General features: G+C 35.7%; 3 protein-coding genes across 4 annotated transcripts; 1 reads left to right on the plus strand and 2 right to left on the minus strand.

Moving 5' to 3' along the window:
* Positions 1 to 1,221: 1,221 nt before the first annotated feature.
* LOC133692606 (cleavage stimulating factor 64) lies at positions 1,222 to 6,595 on the minus strand. Its single transcript, XM_062113678.1, has 10 exons — positions 6,176 to 6,595; positions 5,895 to 5,973; positions 4,629 to 4,803; positions 4,262 to 4,295; positions 3,922 to 4,166; positions 3,762 to 3,839; positions 3,570 to 3,605; positions 2,983 to 3,492; positions 2,160 to 2,462; positions 1,222 to 1,634 (listed from the first exon to the last, which is right to left on the minus strand). Exons 1-10 carry the CDS (start codon positions 6,207 to 6,209, stop codon positions 1,491 to 1,493), a joined length of 1,638 nt encoding a protein of 545 aa, XP_061969662.1. The 5' UTR covers positions 6,210 to 6,595; the 3' UTR covers positions 1,222 to 1,490.
* A 587-nt stretch (positions 6,596 to 7,182) lies between these two features.
* On the minus strand, positions 7,183 to 10,543 carry LOC133692604 (NAC domain-containing protein 17-like). Of its 2 annotated transcripts, none has more exons than XM_062113676.1 (5): positions 10,221 to 10,543; positions 9,380 to 9,657; positions 8,972 to 9,286; positions 7,974 to 8,622; positions 7,183 to 7,691 (listed from the first exon to the last, which is right to left on the minus strand). In XM_062113676.1, the coding sequence occupies exons 1-5, from the start codon at positions 10,405 to 10,407 to the stop codon at positions 7,279 to 7,281; spliced, it is 1,842 nt and encodes a 613-aa protein (XP_061969660.1). In that variant the 5' UTR covers positions 10,408 to 10,543; the 3' UTR covers positions 7,183 to 7,278. The 2 variants fall into 2 exon arrangements, with proteins under 2 accessions (XP_061969660.1, XP_061969661.1); XM_062113677.1 differs by having other exon boundaries at positions 8,984 to 9,286; positions 10,221 to 10,542.
* Positions 10,544 to 16,854: 6,311 nt separating this feature from the next.
* Positions 16,855 to 20,825, plus strand: LOC133692314 (very-long-chain aldehyde decarbonylase GL1-9-like). Its single transcript, XM_062113168.1, has 3 exons — positions 16,855 to 17,059; positions 17,467 to 17,823; positions 19,995 to 20,825. Exons 2-3 carry the CDS (start codon positions 17,593 to 17,595, stop codon positions 20,535 to 20,537), a joined length of 774 nt encoding a protein of 257 aa, XP_061969152.1. The 5' UTR covers positions 16,855 to 17,059; positions 17,467 to 17,592; the 3' UTR covers positions 20,538 to 20,825.
* The last annotated feature ends 284 nt before the right edge of the window (positions 20,826 to 21,109 follow it).

The raw sequence follows: 21,109 nt of genomic DNA on the forward strand, positions 1-21,109 counted from the left end.
TACTGTTGATCAGCAATGGAAAACGACAATCACGTGAACGCCACAAATAAAGAAGTTTTTTTGCTGTGTTCTCAATTTCAAATCTTTTGATAAATGTTTATCATCACTCCTTTGATAAATGCATTGTGAGCATATTAATTTGCTTGTGTAATTACAGCAACAAGGGTGCTCTAACTCGTTTAGAGCTCAAGTCACGCATGATAATTGATGATGGAAAAAGAAAATGAGGTATGATTGTTGTGAATTTGGTTAGAGTTGCATTTTGCTGCAACTTGAATATTTAAATTTATTACTCGAAAAGATATGATTTTTTTTAAAAAAAAATAGATTAATTTTTAAAAAACAAGACCTAGACTAAGAAAGAAACTACATTTTCTTTCATGAAATATATCCTAGATTTCAAATCTATGCACAAAACCATTAAGATCTTTCATGAATTATAAAATAAAAATCCATACATTATATTAAAAATTAAAATTACAATTCTATTAAATAAAATAAAATAAGAAATAGTTAAAAAAGAACTGTGTGGTCAAATTGAAAAGGATGGTACTGAATACTCTAGGTCTAGGGGTCTATTGAAATTGACGGTTGCATGTGAATTATGTGAAGGACAAAGGTGCACGAGTGCTAATTTGAGGGGGGGGGGGGGGGGGGGGCGGGCACGACAGCATTGATGCCTCTGTTATTGCTGGTAATTATTTTGGTGGGGAAATGCTCGCTTGAATTTACGAAAATGCACAAAACATAAGCTTAAATGCATGCAACTCCCTGAAAAGCAAACACTGTGCATCTGAAATCCTAGTGATACCGTGCTCAACACTGCTGCAAATCTCATGGTAGCTTTCTTCCATTCTTCTTCTGGATAGGGAAATGTAGAATGGGATCTTTACTGTAATTGTGGGCTGGTGAACCGGGAACATAAGCTTCGAGGGCTCGAGGACGAAGCTAAGGGAGCAGAGGGCTGAAGCCTGCAGTTCCTGTAGCTGTTGAGGTTCTTGGTTCAAGGTGGATTGCAGCGAGGGTTGCAATGCCCCTTAAATGGCGTAGTATTTCAGATAATAGCTAAAATCAATCATAAAACAGAAAGTTCATATGGAAATACTCGGATTAATTAAAAAAACAATCAACTTTGGTCATGTTTGGAATGGAAGTAAAACAATTGCGCGAGTTTTCAATGCAAACCCTAAGCATAAAGAAAATTATTTGAACACCAGGAGAAATAACAACGTTACACAAAATTTCTTTTCCTCCTTTTCCCACTGATTCTTTCACATAAGCTAATCACTGTTACATGGATGATACAATGCTCTTGCATTTCAGATTTCAGATCCAAAACAAGACCTTATGAGGAACAAATAATTTTACTAGCATCGAGAGATTGATGAATCAATAGCAAGCCTTTTCCTTCCAAATGATACAGATGGAGCCTGAACTAATTAGTAATAATAAATGCAATGGAAACTGGCCCAGGTGTGTGATTCAGCCTGTTATGATGGTTGCATCTGATCTCGCAGAAGTGCCTGTTGGAGCTGAATAACTTGCTGTTGCTGATCGGGTGGCAATGAACTCAACTGCTCTGGTGTGAGGTTCAGCACTTGCTGCAGTAAGGCAGACTCTATGTCCGCTGGAAGCTGCAATGGAGAAAGGATATCATAACATGAGCTCAAAACAAGAACTTAATCTAAAAACCATTTGAACCTACAGTGTGGAATATACAAGGTAAAAAACAGCAAAAGATAAATTGTATTACATATAGACAGCAGAAAGCATAAAAAGATGCGCCATTATCAAGAGTGCTGCTCTGTTTTTGCAGCAGAATTCTTAAAACAACAAGTGCATGCTATTTGTTAGATTTCAATATCTGATAACTTCTTTTTTATAAAATATTTGGTCAGCCATTAATATTTGATTATAAATCGGATCAAAGATATCCAAATGATTGCATCTAATATGCATTTGATCTGTTGGTCGGACCAATTTTAATCTTTATTCAGAAAAGAATTTCCAGCCAGCTTTAAACAATTCATGTTACCTCAGAATATATACATTGAGCAACATGACAAGGGATGAGTGTGACCATTTGGGACTCTGGACCAGTTAATGCAAACTGACAAGTTAAAAGAGGTGATCTCTTCAGATCATTAGGGAGAACACACCTGAGGAACTTGTTTCCCAGAATGCTGCAACTCTTCTGGCCTGGGAAGTGGATTTGGAGGAACCGAATTGACTGCAGGTGCTTGGGATGGTCCAGATCCAGTGGCATTAAACAAATTAGAACCTCCCATAGGGACAGACATGCTCCTTCCATCATCTAATTTTAACACCTTTGAAGGGCGATTAATTGGTTCTTTAGAATCATGAGCTGTGCTTGTTTGCATGTTCAAATATGCATTACTTCTGAGAGTAGACCTATCAGCATTTGCTGCATCTGAAAGGCCCGATGATACTGAGAGGCCAGACTGCTACCATAATGTATGTTAGTTAACAATAAAAATAACACCAATCAACATGCAAAGGAGGTGTACGTATAAGCATGCTCACGCACAGAAATGTGAAGACTGATTCTAGCCAGACTTTGCTACATGATTTTCTACACATGAAGTAGGAGAAGTTTACCGGGAAATTCAACAAGGTGGCAGACAATACACTAAATATGACGTTGTATGTGCAATTGAAACCATTTACCTCCAAAATTGTGTATATTTCCACATACAAGAAATGTCTGAGCAAAAAGGAGAAAAGGAACGAAACATTTCTAGGCATTGAATTAACAAATGTAAGTGATCTTTTCCCTTTCCCCTCTCCTAATATTTAATCTACAGTAGATCTCCAGTGTTGAGATGCAGAAGGGGGAAATTTTCATCAAATAAAAGCAGATCTAATGAAATGTAACAGCAAAGCTACTCCGTACCAAGTATTCTTCTTTGTTTTTCAACAACAAATCATAATCATAAGAGCTAATGGCTTAGGTAACTGAACCTGAAAGGAGCCTGTTGCTGGAGGACGGGATAAAAGAGAAGATTGCATAGCTTTATTGGGAAGAACCATCTGAGGGTTGTGCCTAGCATTCGTATTTCCAACCTGTCTTGTATGTTGTACCAATGAAGGTTGCATTTGTTGGTTCAGAGGTGCAGAGTTTGCCATCTGAACAGGTGGTCTAACAGAAGGAAGCGCAGCAGGAAGTGGCGCAGACTGCCCTAACAATGTGGCATGATGAGGAACATGGTTGTTGACATGATGTGGAATCTGTGTTTGAGCTTGAACAGATGGTTGTGGGGTTGCAGAAAATTGGTTGTGAACCAGAGACTTCTGAGGCTGAACAGATGGTTGTGGACCAGCAGAAAATTGACCTAAGCCCAACTGCATCCTCTGCGCAGTAGGGGGTAACCCAGGAAGATTTGGAACTGCTGGCCGCTGAACCTGTTGAGAATCTTGTAATGAAGATAGAGCGGGTTGACCTGTTGATTGCCGAATATTTGGGAGCTGCAACTGCACAATTCAAAGCGTTCTTTAGGAAAAATGAATGTGACAAACCATAAAATATACTCTGGGGTGCTGAAACAAACCACTTGTGGAGTCACCATTCCAAGCATTATCTGTGCCTGTAAAAATTGTTGGATAATTTGTCAGACTAAGCATGCATCCTCTCTAATTTGTATAATAAGTAGTAAGTTTTAGGACAGATCGTATAAATAAGAAATAAGCAGAATAATAGAACCTCTATAATCATGAAAAAACACCACACAACAGGTGGGTACCTGAAAAAGAGCTTTTGACAGCTGTGGTTTTCCAAGTAACAGCTGGTGAGCTGCTTCCCTGTTTTGTGTAGCCATTCCCTATTAGCAGTACGGATTTAGATAATTATCACTAAACAATGCAATAAAAAAAAAATCGTATAACCTTTAATCAAGAGCGCACCTTTAGCTCAGACATGATTTCATTCAATTGATTTCTAGACATTTTTGCCAGATGAAGAGTCAGGGGGTCACTTGCTAGTGCTGGCTGACTCTGTAAACCATTTTGATTTGACTGCATGACAGTCTGAGCACCACCTAAAGTTCCTGCCATGACAGTTGCAGCAGTAATGGCTATGTGGAGACCAATTGGCTGGTGCTGAGCCGGCTCCTCCAGAATTGCTGGACCCCCTGCTTGTTTCTGGGGATCTGTGCAAGCATAAAGATAAAAAAAAATGTCCCAGGATTCTTTGACATGGGAAGAGAAATGAATACATAAAGTTATGAGAGCCAAAGAGACTAACCATTATTTGCAGCCAGTCGAGGACCCCCGCGACCCTGCAAGATAAGTAAAGGTCATCACTAAAGCTTTCACCTTCAAAGGGAAAAAATATGGCATTTGACACAACTGCAACTCAAAGCTGAATAACAATGCAATGACGTATAAAAGAAGCCAGTAATCCAGGTATACTGTAAAATACAAGTCTCAACCCAGTGGCACGATGGATGGTACCATTCAATTGATGTCAACTTAAACAGCTATAATATACAGGAAAATAATTTGACCATCAGCATTAGACTAGTCATGTAAGGACATGCCAATGACATCACTTTGAAGGGGAAAAAGGAAATAAATAAGCTGAATAGCTAGACATCTAAACTTTACCACACCTGTTCTCGGTTTCTGTCAGCATTTTTGTCATTTTCAGCAAAATCAACCCGTAACTGCCGGCCATTGATCTCATAACCCTGAAGATTACGACGAGCACTTAGCGCTGTCTCTTCATCCTTATATTCACAGAATCCATAACCTTTAGGTTTCCCAGTTTCTCGATCAATTACTAATCTGAAACAAAGGGAAATAATAAATCATTTAGACAGCATGATGTAGACAAACAAATTACTGCTGTGGGAGAAAAGAAACAGGGCATAGAAACCTGATTTGTGAGAAAAAAGGTAAACTAAGGCAAACTATCTATCTTAGAGGACAAACCACATAATTCGTTGAATGATTATATAAAGTTATGGCTATATGGTGGCATAGCAGATAGATCTACAATAAAGACAATCAAGAGATGGGCAAGAGATACACCTAATGTTCTACTGAAGAACTGACTGATTCTCAATTAGTAAAGCTAAATGACTGTCGTGACATGTGAGCTACAGACTATTTCTTGGCTGCTCCCTTTTTCCTCTCTCGGGTTTTTACCTTCATTTGATTATGCTGTCAAAGTAGTCAACAGATGGTCTTATATCTAAGAACTCGTTATCATCTGTTAATATGTTAATCCACGACGCAAAAGTTAAGTTCGGGAAATTTACTAAAGGCATGTCAGCATTTTCTTCACTGACGGCTAATTGAACCCACTTCCATTTTTAGAGTAACCACCTATTGCAGAAGAAGCTTTGTTTTGGCCAAGGCCTTGTAAAGGAAATAAACACCCTAAGTATCTGTATTTGAGTGCTTTCTTCAAGCTTGATAAGACAGAATCAAAAGCACTCCCACTGCCTAAGGAAGCACCATGTCCTTCTGGAATGGTTGGTAACCATTCCAAACCCATCTCTTACAAGAACTGGAAGGGGTATCAGGGTTTCCCATTCCGGGTATAACAGATTTGCGGTCTTCCTTTTTATACATTAAAAAAGAAAAAATGAATGAGAGATTAACTGCAACGAATTCCACCCTCGCTAATGTCTCAACCCGGAAACTTCAGCTAACCTTCCCGGAGAAAAGGATCAGCAAACAACTAGTTTCGCAGCAGAATCGGTGCACAATTCAATAATTTAAATAAAATACAACATGGTAACTAGTTAAAGATTAAAACTGCAATGATAACAGAACAAAAATTGAAATTTGACAATCAACTATTTTCAAATTCTAGGGTTTCAAAAGCTTTAATATTGCAACTCCCAAGGAAAAATAACAATAATACAGACCTGAAGGACACAACAGGCCCAACCTCTCTGCAGATTTCAATTAGCTGTTCCTCGGTTGCATCATACGGTATATTCCCAACTGCCAAAATTACAAAATAAATAATCAAAAATTCCAGTTTGTAAGTTTCCACCCAAAAAAAGAACCAAGCTTGTAACTCAGCGAAATCAGTTTCAAATTCAACTGGATTCTGCAGGATTGAAAAAAGAAATTGCTGGCTTTTCCCAGCAATCAAATCGAACACACTATTGCATAGATAAGAAGAGAGAGAGAAAAGAGATACCAAAAACGCAGCGATGCTGAGAAGAGGAGGCCATGAATTATTTTAACAAGAGAAGAAGAAGAAGAAATGCTCCATCTTCTTCCTTCTCCACGAACCGCTCTCCCTCTATTCTCTTATTCTTCTTCGAAAACGGCGTCGTATAGTACCCCAAAAAATATAGATAGCTGAATAAATAAATAAATAAAGTGTTTTATTCGGTTGCTGTTTATGTGTTCGTGAATTCGTACGTTGTTGAGTTGAGTTTGGTTTTGGTCAGCGTCAGAAAGTTCCCAGAAAGAAAGAAAGAAAGTGATATATATCTGTTTGTCTTTCTTCTGAATATAAAGGGGGAGGGAGGGAGTAATGCCTTCTGTTCTTTCAGGGCGATCAGGGAGAGAGTCGGTGTAGTGTTTCGGAGATTCTGCAGTTCTTGTCCAGAATAAAATGGGCTACCAATTTTATTTTATTTTATTTTTATCCACTCGACTGGCATTTATTTATTTATTGTTACTGAGGTGTCAAAAAAATACATGCTTATTAGCTTCAACCTTAGTGTGCTTGAATTTGCAGGATCAGGGGGGAATCGGACATCCTATTAAGCATATATTTTTTTGAGAAATATTTTTTAAAAAAAGAATTTAAGACCTCTGATTTGATTACAGCCTCGAGATTAAAGAATAAAATGCGGCAGAAAATTATAATGCATAGATTATATTTAATGTTTAAATTCCAGAGGCCTTTCTTTTTATCTTTCTGAAGGGGGTGATGAGAGAAAACGGGGAGAAGACTGGACTGGAAAATGAAATAAAGTGAGGCCTTGGAGAAGAGCAATGGACATGGCGGCAAGGGAAAATGCAGCGGTTTTCGTTAGCCGTTTTCCATCAGAGAGGGAATGTGTCCCTTGAGGAGAGAGGAGCATCGCCATATTACAGGGCCAAAGAAGAAGAGCTATCTGCAACTCCTACACCCTACTAAAAACCTCTCCTCATCCCAACCAAAAAATAAAAAACACTGCAGCACACACTAAGTGGTAAAAACTATAACTACTGTGATTAATAGGCCTATTCATAAATTTCAGGCGCTTCCCACAAAATATTCAACAGCGAACTTCACATTTACATAAATCACGAGGAGATTGATCTCCCCGACAATCTACCACTACCTACGAATACCCATAAGATGGCACACAAGACTCCAACAATCGACAATAAAACAAATCCCTTATTTCTACTAGCGCTCCTTACACTTGCAGCACCATTAGCTGCGACTACATTAATACTATTGACATTCATTCTGATCCTGCTAGCTGCGTCAACATTAATGCTTTTGACATTCATTTTGATCCTGCTGAAGCTTGACATTCGCTCAAAAGCCTTATTAACCAATGGATTCTCTGAAGCTGACGCAGGAGTAGTAGGGATGGACTCCACAAAACCCCACAAGGCAGAAGAGAACCAACCATCAGCAGCATCGCCCTCTTTTCCACCTTGATTTCCGTTGGTTATGGTAGAATTATTGCTGGATTCACACGCAACACCTGAACATGACCAAAATGGCCTACTATTAGACTAAACTACATTCCAATGGTTGTTATTAATAATAAACGAAGGAAATACATGTATTAGAACTCTTGAATCTGGCTCAAAGTCCCAAATTCACATAGGCTTTTCTGCCTCGCATGCCACCCATCTCATCATGAGCTCTGCATGGGTTGGCTAAGACGACAGCAAGTTTTGTCCAAAAATAAAACAGTAGCTTAGTACACCAGATGGAAGACAGGATAAATGCAGTGATTCTGCTAGTCAAACTAGTTATATACCTGGAGTTGGTTGGAAAAGATTCCCATCATGTGATTCTGACGCAGCTAACATATTACTTCTCTGACCATGCACCCATAGCTGATTGTTCATCTGCTCTGCATCAAAAAATTGTGCCTGCAGATCACAGTCCACTTGGTTGGCCACAAAATTTGACTGCTGCAACTGATAATCCACTGCATTTATTATTGAATCGGGCTGCAACTGGTAGCCAACTTGGTTAACCATGTCACACCCATAGGGATGCATATATGAATGTGAAACTGCTTCCTGATCAACAGGCCCCATGTCACGCAAAAACATGGCTGCGTCATGGTACAGGTCAAGCTCACTCAATCCATCAAAATCATCAAACTGCAAGTTTTCCACAGGATGCTCAGTATTGGAGAAAGATGGCTCTGGATCAATGAGATCATTAATTTCCAGGAAATCCTCTTCATTTAACTGGGGAGCCTGTTCATAGTTAGTGCCGGATGTGACCTCAGGTGCCTCATGCAATTGCAATGTTGAGGTACCTGACTGGTCAAAGTTAAAGCTGGTGTGTTTATTGCAGTGCTGACCACTTGTTGTCAACTCTCCAGCTGGCTCACAAACAAATTCCCTGAAAGATGGAACGACCAAAGTACTCTGCGCCTCTTCTTCCCCAGTAACCTGCAATGATGAAATTGATTAATTCAGTTGGATCCTGAAAAGGTAAAGATCAAGCAGAAGTAAAGAAACCACATAAAACAATGTAACTCTACTTTTGCTTTGTTAACACACAACCAAAGCAATTGTATCCTGCCAATCAATGTTATCAAACTATGAGCAAAAACAACTGGACCGTTTAAGATTTGTTTTGGACACAAAAGAATCAGTGCAAACCAATTTTGTGACATGACACAAGAACGGTCAAACTAAATATCACTCCGACTAAATACACCATAAACTTGTAATTACAGCAGTCAGTATGCTCTGGGTCAGTAAGTGAAAGAAAAGGATGAAACGTTGAAGAAATTACCATAACACAAACCTGAGGCAGTAAATAAGTAAAATCATTGTTCTGCAGCTCGTTATGTGCAGGTTCTTCACCAATTTGTTTTATTATCTCCTCAAAATCATTCAGTGGCGGCTCAAGTTGAGCAGACTGTATGAAATTATCAACAAGAGTCACTTCATTGTGCTTCTTAACAGGAATCTCTGGAGTAAACATGCCATTGACACACTGAAATTCATCATCAGCCCAGTCTTCTTCCTTAAATGGTGCTCCATACTGTTCACCATTCTTAGGACCAGCTCCGCTTTTTTTGTAAACCTTGTAAAGGGCATAGTAATCCTGATGCAGGAAATACACGAAAGAAAAAATAATAATTAGCATCAAATACACAACAAATGAAAAAATACAAAACAAGACCACCATCCCACATACTTGAACATTTGAGCATCTCTTAAGTTCTTCTTCGTCCAAAGAATACTCATGCATCACCCAGTCAGTTCGCTCACCGTTAGGTGCACGGCCTCTGTAGAAAACTAGGGTCTTCTTCACCCCAACATTTCGAGAATTGCAGACAACAATGCGATCCTTCCCTGTTGCTTTCCAGTACCCCTGTCTGGTCGCCCTATTTGATCTTGCTCCATTAGGATACTTCCTATCCCTGGGACTGAAGAAGAACCATTGCCTATCTCCAGTCTTCAAAATGGATTGCCCTGCAAGATCATAATTTCATTTTTTAGCAATAGATAATTCAATCTTCCAAACCCTAACTCAAACCTCCTGAAAAAAAAACTAAACAAACAAAAAATAAATTCACAGCAAAAACCATTGATATAAACTTTTGCAGTGCAAGAGATACAAACCCAAAAGAAATATACGATTACACTAAAAAAAAATCAAATCCAAAGCTCAAGGAGCCAAACAAACACACGGGAAGCTCAAAATCAGACAAAAAAAGGTTCGCCTTGTACCAAAACCAAATGAACAACACTTACTTTTAAAATGATTCCATCAAACCAATTTCATCACAGCGAACCATTCCAAAACATAAAAATAAAAATAAAAAACTCACCAGACAAAAATCCAAAGAAAACCCACATCATTATTTCTGATACACAAACTAATTAAAGTTGATCACCTCCCTAATTCCTGAAATCAAACCCTAAATCCTCCGATCAAATCCAAACCAAACAAAACCCTCAAAAATCAGACACGAACAAAACCCAAGTCAACGCCCATAAAAAATAAAAATAAAAACTTCTAAAGGATGGCATACCAGGCAACTCCTCAGGATCCCACTTGTAAACATCAACTTCGCGAATAATATTAAGCTTTAACCTTTTCTTGCAGATCTTCCTCTTCAGGTAATAAACCACAAGCTCCTCGTCTGTCGGGTGAAACCTGAACCCAGGAGGCCACTCCTTATCATCAGCGCCTAAACAAGAGTCGGCGTTCACCGTCATCGATGAGATTGACCGACGAAGAGAGGGAGAAATTTGAGAGAAATTTTTCAATTAAAAAAAAAAATAAAGTTGTTTGTTGATCAAGCAAAGTAATGACCAAGCATGGGGAGAGAGTGTGGTGGACTTTAAAGAAGCGGACGCGAAGTTACTTTGAGCTTTTTTGGTATACTTTTCAGGGTTTTGGTTGGGTGGGTTGGTGAGTAGTGTGTGTTATCGTAGGAGCGAGTGTGTTGTGATGTGTGTGGAGGGTTTTAGAGGGACTAAATTGATTTCTTTAGGAAAAATATTTTTTGCTGACAGGGTTTTAGAGGGACTAGTTTGAATTTTTTGGGAAAATGTTTTGATATAGCTTTTCCGTAACAAAAAGGAGCCCGATTTGTGTGATATTGTGAGTAGTTTATTAGTTTTTTACTCGAAAATTTAAATATTAAAAAATCAGACCAGCCTTGGCCCTTGGGGCGGGAAAAGATAAAACTTTTTAAGCCATTAAGTTTTATTTCTCCCCGCCAGAAGTTAATTTTTGTTTTTATTTTTATTTTTTAACTAGAAGGCGGCTTAAACTCAAACCATAGCTTTGTGTTTCCTGAAAAACGTGGGTGTGAAGAAGTTGATGTGTGTAGTTTATTAAAAAAAAAAACATGTATTCTTTTTTCCTCCGTCGTTCTCCTTGCAATGTTAAGCTTTGAATTACAATTATTAAGTAGATTGGTGGCTAATACTATGATGCTGGTTGAGCTTGATTTATTTTTTAAAAACTTTTAAAGAGTAAGAAAAGTTTGGGATTGAGATTATTAACTCAACTGAATTCAAGAATTAAAAAAATTTGTCAAAGCCCCTCCATCATACCTTTATTAACACGCATCAGACACTGGAAAGAGCGTAACCAGCCGCTTTCAACACCGTCATGAAAGTTGATGTTCGATCGTCAGAGAAAGCCACATGCGCCGCTGGAACACAATTGGACTTCCTCTAGTTACACGCGCTAAGCAGTTTATCTGAGTTTTCATATTAGTTTTAGTTTTATTTTCGATCCCTTTACACTTAATTGTTCTAAACAAGTTGAATTGTATTTTATAAAACCAAGCAATAACAAATCACTTGAATATTTTCCCGATATTGCAAGATCTCTGTATCAAGGCAATCAAAACAAGCTATGAAAGTCAAATCTCATACAAAGCAAACGTGAAAGGACTAGACTGAAGAAAAAAAAGTCGAGGGACTGTAATTCAAAAGGAGACATGCTTTTCCTTGACCTTGCAAATTAGTTATTGATATTGGTAAAAAATTAAGGACTATACATTTTTTTCAAGCTTCAAATCCAATCCCTGGAATTCTAATTATTTTAAATTAATAAAATTAAATTTTGTTTCACCAAACCAATAATTAACCAAGTGATGAAATATTTTCCCAGCACCCCGAGATCCCATACACGCACGAAAACAAATCACCAAGTGAGAGCAATTTCAAGATACCAAATAAGAAGACAGAGAAATTGAGAGCCTAAAGTGTAAAAAGAAATAAAATTGCCGGAATGAACAGTGCTTCCCCTCACCGCAACGTGAATAACTTCACTGTAGAATATAAGAAGAGATGCCATCCAGAGTGCTGCGTGTTTTGGTGGGAAAAAAACAGCTGTCGGATTTGATACAAACGACAAAGCAGGAGAAAGTGTAAGGAGGACGATTGCATTCATGGTCCATGTATATCCACGTTAATGGGAGATTTTGGATAATTTCACTGTAGAGCTCTTTAAGCTGCTCCCAACGTAATTCATCTAGTGTTTTTTAAAATTTTAATTTTTTTTTAAAAAAATTATTTTTTTATATGTTTAGATCGTTTTAATATACTAATTTTAAAAATAATTTTTTAAAATTAAAAAAATATTATTTTAATATAATTTTAAATAAAAAACATTTTAAATTATAACCGTTACTACGAGAGGCTGCACCGCTGTCACGTGAGCAAGGAGACACTACTGTTCCAGGTATAGATATGTTGGACAGGTTTAGGCGTGGCAAGTTGGGCAAAGATGATATATGCACGTATGTCGCTGTTGTTTGGATTATTAGAGCATAGCGGTAGAATACTTTTCTAGCCTTGAGGGGTCTAGAGCCTGTACTAGTTTAAACCGAGAGCTGTCGCTGGACAGTTTTTTAATTAGATTTTTATTTAGTCTTGCTATGATAAAAAATTAAAAATAGGTATTTATATATAAAAAATACAATAATTTAAATTCTAAAAAAATACCTTTTTATTAAATGAATTTTTATTTTTTATTAACATGTATTTTTTATTTTTACAAGGATATTTTTTTAGGCAAAAAATAAACAATAAAACATTAACAGAAAAAACCAAACTAAGAAAAAAAATTAAAAATCAATGAAAATAAAAAACAATTAAGCCTAATTTTGGTTTAAAGCTTCTAAAATCAATTGAATTAATAAAAAATTAAAAAATTAAAAAATATATCAGGGGTATAAGTCAAAAATTATCTTTCAAGGATTCAAACCCTAGTATTCAATAGTCGCACACCTCCTTTGTTCCCTCCGCCCTTCTCACTCGATCTCCTCCATGACTCCACATGCAGCCCACTCTTAAGATTTGCGTACTTTTGTTAAAACATGAAGTTCATATTGTTCGTGGTGTATTCAGTGTTTATACAGGTTTTACTTGCAACAAACTCTTATAATTACATATTTAATTTCTTTTATATTTATATTTATATTTATATTTATATTTATATATGTTGTTCAGTATCTGCAGTTATTTTATTTATTTTATAAATTTATTTTGGTTTTGCCCCTTGTTTTATAAAATTCAACATGACCATAAAAAAATCCACTAGAACCAACATGGAGGGAGGGGCACAAAAAACTAGTCCTCCTCCTCCTCTAAATTGTGTCAAACATAAGTAAAAATGGTGAAAAGTTACTCTCAATTTTTTCCCTGGTTTACATCCATACCAGACGTATCCTAACAAGGAGATATTATCTCAAGTGTGGAAAAAGAAAACAGATTGGATCGTGTAAGCCCAGATTAGATTGCCAGTCAACCGGTAAACAATTTGACCCGTAGGACATGTCCTTCCCGGAAAGTTCTCAACAGTATCAATTCCTTAGCATTGTTGTATTGTTCAAATCAGACTAATAGTGTTTTGTTATTTTATTTAATGTTGTTTTTTAAAATATTTTTTTTATTTTTAAAATTTATTTTTTGACTAGCACGGATAAAAATAATCTGAAAAAAATAAATTAATTTGAAACAAATAAAAAATTAATTTATTAACAACATGTCAAGATGAAACACAACAATTTCTATGTTTTTATAATTTTTTTAATTCTTGGACTGATTCAATAGCTTGATAAATTTCGCTGGACTAGAGGTTCAGTGATCGACTTGTTGACCAGATCATATTCATGCATTCAATGTCGAGAGATTTTCACACCGAATATTGCATCATTCCAAGAGGAATATTGCATCATTATACAATTTTCTATTATATAAAAAATAAAATGCATTCATATCCATGCATCATATGACATTACCAAGACTTCTTTCTTGGATAAAGTTGTCTCGATGGCCGGATGTATACAATCCCGACACGACAACTGAGAGTTTTGATACATTGACCGGTGGGAAAGTTGTCTCGATGGCCCGATGTGTGCAATTCAGACACGACCATTCAGAGTTTTGATACATTGACCGGTGGGAAAACAAACTTTTTCACATTAAAAAAAATGGCAGAATGAAACTTCTGAGCAACTGAGCAGCCTGACGAAATAAACATGATTTTTATAATATATTTATTTTTGTGTTTTAAAATTATTTTTTTAAAAAATAATTTTTTTAGTTTTAAATTAATATTTTTTGATATTTTTAAATTATTTTAATGTGTTAATATCAAAAATATTTTTTTTAAAATTAAAAAATATTATTTTAATATATTTTTAAATAAAAAATATTTTAAAAAATAATTATACCGACTTTTCAAGTTATGTTTAGATTTTACTAGCCATGCCGCGGCCCCTTTTTTCCAATAAAAAACATGCTCGGGTGCTGAAAATTGAACACGTAACCAAAGATATCGGTTAATTAACACGCTATTAAGTATTACACGACAAGATTATTAAACGGAGCTGATGGGACAGTCAACCCGATCAGAAAAATTAATTCAATTTTTTTAAAAAAATAAAAATATAGAGATTTTTATTCGTGAAAAACATTTTTTTTGAAAATCAAAGACACAGCTCACATTTGAAGGAGATTTGTTTTTTTCGAAAGCGTTCACAAGCCTTTTTTTCAAGTAACTTTCATGTCAGAAGCTTGTACAAGCTCCCTTTTCAAAGTGTTTTTCTTGTGTTGATTTCCTTCCCAACCTTACTGTTTTCTTCTATTCAATGGGTAATTTGAACCTTGCCTTTTCACTCTGATGTCCATTGATCTTCCTCTTTTTATTTGACGTGTATTTTTTTTTCTTTTTTTTTATCGTTGATTCCTCTCCGAAGGAGCTCGACAACGTTGAATTAGTATATGTTCTGGACAATATAAGAATCACCTTTAACTTCTTCTTGCGACGGTCCTTTTCGTTCACTTCGCTAATTTCCTTGTCGTCTGAGGAGTTGTGGCAACTGTTGTTGTTGTTGTAGGTAGGGTTATGGCTAGAGAATCAACCGGAAGGAACTGTAGTGGTGGTGGCAGATTTGTGATTTCAAAAAGAATTAGTGGTTTTTTAATTGCTTGAACTAGAATTAGAAGACTAATTGATGATGTTTGTTGTTTTTTTGTTATTGATGTTACTGGTTTTGCGCCTTTTTTTAAAAGAAAAAAAGATTAGATTTGGATGAGGATGAGTTTGAGTTTGAGTTTGAATAGGCTGAAGAGGTTAAATTAAGTTAATTTTTTTATTTATCTGAATTGGTATAGCTTTTGGGTTAATCTATTGGATCAGAGTTTTAAAATTATGAAAAAAATACATGAAAAAACCAGTTTTTTAATTATTATTATTTTTTGTTTTAGATTTTATTGTATAATTGATTTTTTTTCAATTTTTAATTTGTTATGGATTAGGTTTTGCGGTTTTTCTATTTATAATCTGGGTCTAATTAATCCTATTCATAAGTTTAAAGGATTAATATGAATCGATATATATTTTTTACTTATTTTCTTTTCCAATTTCTCTTTCACCATTAGTTTTCTTAAAAATAAAAACTAAATTTGTACTTTTTCTTTAGTTTTTTCGATAGGATTATCTTAATCTCATGATTTAGGTCATAAAATTTTATGTTTTAAACCAGGTTGACTTGCCCCTTATTACTCGGGTAACATGTATATCGTGTTGCCTTAAGTTGGCCCGGGCTAACCCCCCTTGTTCTATCTAATTTCATATTTTTGTTCCTTCAAATTATCATGATAGTTTTATTTTTTATATTATTTGTTTGTTATCGGTGATTTTTTTATTATTTAATTAAAATATAACCAATATATTAGCCTTTACAGGGCCTGTAACCTAATTAATTATTTTTTTTAAAAAAGAAAATACTCGCAATACTTAAATACTATTTTATTTTATATGAAAAAAAGTGGATCCATAACATAAAGCTGATCAACATCTAGTATGTTCTGTGAGTATTTTTCTATGAGATGAATTATGTAAAAATAACCTTAATTACATGAATAATTTAATTACACAAAGTTTAATTCCGAATCCATTTTCGGAAAGTTGAATCTTTATATTTTACTATATTTTACTAGAATTGTTGAAATGAAATCTATTCGAGGGATCCACTTATCCAATGCATGGGATTTTATGGATAAATAAACTCGAGAAAATAAAATATATTTAGAACCTACAAGAATTATTAATATGATCAACTCATTTAATATATGAGATTTTATAGAGAGTGATTTCGGGACAAATATCTGGTAAGAAAAAGCTCCTTTTTTTTAAGAATATGTATGATAATTTGTTAACAATAACAAGCTGCAATAATACCAATCTTTTCAAAGTTAAACAAAAAAATAAATAAAAAAATTAATTTTAAAAAGTATAACTTAACTAATATTTTAAATTTATTTTTTAAAAATTACCAGTTGAAATCTCACAGATCTCAAAGCCATTAAAAATTTACATAGTTATTAATTTTAAAATTTATAGAATTAATTAAGGTATATATAAGCTGTTCAGGAACTACATTAATAAAAAAAAATAAAAATCTGTTAAATTAAAGTAATATTTGCTGATTTTTCTCAGCGGACATTATTGTTATTATTATTATTATTTATCCAACACGCACTCATCCATCCAGCCAGTGCAGCCACTATCAAAAGACCCCAATGCTATACGAATCACGGGCCAGGTCGGCTGCATTAATTTTTTTTAATTATAAAAAAAGAAAAATCAAAGGGGCAGACAAAAAAAAAAAAAAAGTCATCACATCACAGCTTAAAAAATCAGAAAGCATTGAATAATCTCAAACCTGTGCCGTCACCAATAAGTCATTAACGTTGATCAAAACAACAGGGCAGGCCCTCTGCTTCGCTCTGGTTAGATCTAAATAATCTATTACGTTTGCTAAACCAGTCTGCCTGCCTCTTGTTTCTCTCGACGACGACGGAGACGACAACAGCTTCATCGCGCCCGCAATCTCTCCCTGTAAGTAACCGATACCTTAAACCTCAATTCGTTTCTTTCATTTTTTTTTTATTTACCCAGTTCTTCAATTTTTGTGTTGGTAAAAGGTGAACTTTGATTTAGGTCCTTTTTGTTGGCTAATTAGTTGCGGATGATACGGTGTTTTCTTTTTTGTTCCCTTTATTTATAGTAATAAATCAAAAGCAAGGTGTGGTTAATTTGAACCTCGTTAGCCTGAATTGTGGTGTTTTTGTTCTTTTTTTCCTTGGAAACTATGATATAAAAGTCTGGAAATTAATTTATACTTTTTTTGAGCAGGAATCATGGAAATCAAAATTTCTTTTTTCGTTTTTATTTTATTTATATATACGTTTTTTCGTTTAAATTTCTGATTGTTTTTTTTTTGTTGTGATGTTCGGGTTATGTAGAGTGAAGATTAAAGTTGCAGATCTTTAGTTTTAAATGCAGCTTCGAATCTGGAGATTGTGAGGTGCAGTTTAGGTCTGGAATTGAAGAGTTGATACTTGTTGTTGCCTTTGTAAATTGGATCAGACATGGTGTTTTGGGAGGGTTATGTGAGTGATGAAGTGATGGGCATTTTTGCCCCAATTGTCATTTATTGGTTGTACGGTGGGTTTTACCAGCTATTGCCGCCTTTGGATGGGTATCGGTTGCATACTAGAAAAGAGGAGGAAGAGAAGAATTTGTTGTCCCTGTCGAAGGTGGTGAAGGGTGTTTTGCTTCAACAACTACTTCAGGCTGCTGTTGCTCATACACTCTTTTTGGTTAGTTACTGAAACTGTTCAAGTAATTCCTGTTTGCCTTTTCTGTTATTTTGCAGTGAAATTGTGATCCTTTTTGGTGTGAACAATTGGATTTTTCTCAATATAGATTTTTTCCTATATGAAAAAACACAGGTTATAGAAATGCAAGTATAGAGTGGCGAAGGTATCAATAGCATTGTGGGTGATTACTAGAAAGGAAAGTGATACCGAGCTCTCTCTTTCTGGGTTAATTGTGTTAACGTCCATCAATATCATTTAAAGATTATCAGAAATTCTGTAGGATTTTTGGAAAAAGTAAGGGTAAAATTCTTAATTTACTCGTGTCATTGACCGTGAATTACTTAACAACGGACCTCGAGGACTCATGGTTTATTGGTGCTGGTAGTGTTTCCTAGAAGTGCCAGTGGTAGGAATGCTTTCCTTTACCAGCCAAAAGTGTGGAGGGCCTTTTTAGTTAAATAAGAAGTTAGGCGTAGTTCATGGGGGACCTTTTGAGAATTCCTTGGGGTAGGGTAGCTCATCCATGATCCCCGAGCCTTTACCACTGCTATTAAGTCATGTATTTTATATGATTTGTTAAGGAGTATACACTATTGTTGGCTAGTTGAAGAGACTGTTTTATCTATTACATTGTTTTTACAAGCAGTAAATAAGTATCTGATATGCTGAAAGAGAGGAGGTAGAAATAAAAGTAGTTGATCTAATAAAGGAGTCGAATAAGAGTTGTGGTCATGAAAGAAGAGAAGAAGACCATGGGTTATAGGTTCAATGACATTGAAGAATTTAATAGCATTAAGCTATTTAATACAATGAAAAGGTTCCAAAGGAGGGGCTTGATGTGGATTAGAACTTGTAATAGCTTGCTAGTTTACTCTCCTTCACTTTGTGTTCTATGATTGCCTAGGATTGGCACATTAGGATCCATATAGCTGATCCCATCTAGTTTGGGGTTGAGGCTTGGTCTTTGTTGTTATTGGTCTATGATTTTTACTACTAGTTCATTGTTTCAACTTGCTTCTTGGAGATGGATTTCCTTTTATTACTTGCGTGCAGTTCTTTAGATAAACAACAAGAGTATAGTTCTTGTAATGTGCTATGTGCAATGCGAGCCTTGCATGGCTGATCACATGTTAATTTTACTCTGATTGCTTGGGAATTTTTTCAATCTTTTGTTCTGTGATAGTGGTCTTCAGTGTATGATTCTGATGCCTTGGTTTTAAGAAGAGTAGCACTATTGACATTGTTTTTGTCTGTGTGAATGGGATATTAAGTTTATAGGCGGAGAAAAAGATGAATAATTTCTTTATGCTGATTCAAGATGCAAGATTTGAAGTTTCTTAAATGTTAGAAGTTGAAGTGGCTGTTATTATTTCTGCCATTGCATTCTGTTTTCATTTATCTTGTCCTTTTTTTTAACAGCTATACGGGGAACATTGGTATTTTTTGTTGGCAGAGTAAGCAGAAACTGATTTTCATGTTTGTAAAGTTATTGGATCCAGCTGTGTCCGAAACCCTTTTCTTCTTCATGAAGCAGGAAGTCTCTTTTTAGTTGTCTTATATCATTTTCAGAGTCTGTGAGATACAATATGTTGATTCAATAAAGGTACTGAGAAAAGACTTATGGATAAAACATTCAAATCTCATTTTGGTTATTTTCTAGCTACCATGTTTCTGATTGGATGCCCTTTCATGAACACTCAGAAATTTGATCTTGGTTTTCCAATTATGAAAGTTTTCTCCACTCACCTTACGATTCCAGTTGCTGCTGTGGAATGAAAATGAGCATTTTGGACATTGAAACAAGTTAGGAGTTTTGATATTTTTTTCATTGCTATTGGTCTTTTGTATTTCTTAATATAACCAAATAATTATTTATTTACCTTGACCCTTGTTTTGTGCAAAGATGAGAGTCTTGGACTTGCAACCATAGGGTTGCAGGTTCCCTTCATTTGTAAGTACTGAATGGTAGGATTGTCTCCTAGCCCTCCCTCCCATATCCCTGCTTTGGTAGGAGCATGTGAAGTGATTGAGAGATCATTGATTCTAGGACTTGGATAATAATTTTGTCAATTGCTTGGTGGTATTGTTTGATTTGCACGGTCTAGGATGTAGACCTGTATTTGTTTTACGTTTCACCATATAACTTTTTTTTGCCTGCATTGTTGCTACAGTTGACATCAACAGCTGATGAATCTGGAATCACGATCCAGCCCTCTATTCCTATCCAGATTGTGCAAATTATTATTGGAATGTTTGTCATGGATACGTGGCAGTACTTTATGCACCGGTACATGCATCAGAACAAATTTTTATACCGCCACGTCCACTCACAGCATCACAGGCTGGTCGTACCTTATGCAATAGGGGCACTTTATAACCACCCACTGGAGGGTCTCTTGCTCGACACAATTGGTGGTGCCATTGCATTCCTCACCTCAGGAATGACTGCGCGGACATCGGTCTTTTTCTTCTGCTTCGCTACAGTTAAAACGGTTGATGATCATTGTGGACTCTGGTTGCCTGGCAATATCTTCCATATTTTTTTCCAGAATAACACTGCTTATCATGACATCCACCATCAACTCCCGGGCACAAAGTACAATTATTCTCAGCCATTCTTCTCCATTTGGGATAAAATTCTAGGGACTCATATGCCTTACACTCTTGTAAAGCGACCTGAAGGTGGTTTTGAGGCGAGACTGGTCAAGGACTAGTTACAATTTGACACTTCTCCAGTATTATTTCAACCTTTCACTTAACAATGGAATATACTTTGGCTGGGTTGTGCTCCTCGAGGAAACATGAATTAGAATTGTTTGTTTGACATTATAAGCTAGAAGCAAGTCCATGGGGTGTTCCTTGTTTTTCTAGTCCTGTGAAGGTATATTGTCCTGCTGGTAATGGTAATTTGCACCAAGCTACCCAAAGATTTGTATTTTTGATACTCTGGGTTATCCCAGTATGTAGCATATCTGTCTCATATTGTTTTCCACTTGTTCCAATCTGTTGAGATTGATGTCCTAGTACTTTTATGATCCTCGAGAGTGCTGGAAGTTGCTTACACTAATTTTCAATTCCACTCTCATGCTCATATTCTGTTAGCACCATCTTGTTAAAACTTTGTCACAATCATGTCTTTTTGTCAAAACAAATTCCAAGCACTTTTTTGGGTGCCACAGTTGATAGTTTTTTTTTTTTTTAAAAAAATAAATTGTATTTTTAGGAGTGATTGGACCCCATCATCCCAAAATTAAGCATACCTTAACCAAACACTATTTATAGAACA

This window comes from Populus nigra, chromosome 4 (genome assembly GCF_951802175.1).
Source record: "Populus nigra chromosome 4, ddPopNigr1.1, whole genome shotgun sequence".
Taxonomy (NCBI): domain Eukaryota; kingdom Viridiplantae; phylum Streptophyta; class Magnoliopsida; order Malpighiales; family Salicaceae; genus Populus; species Populus nigra.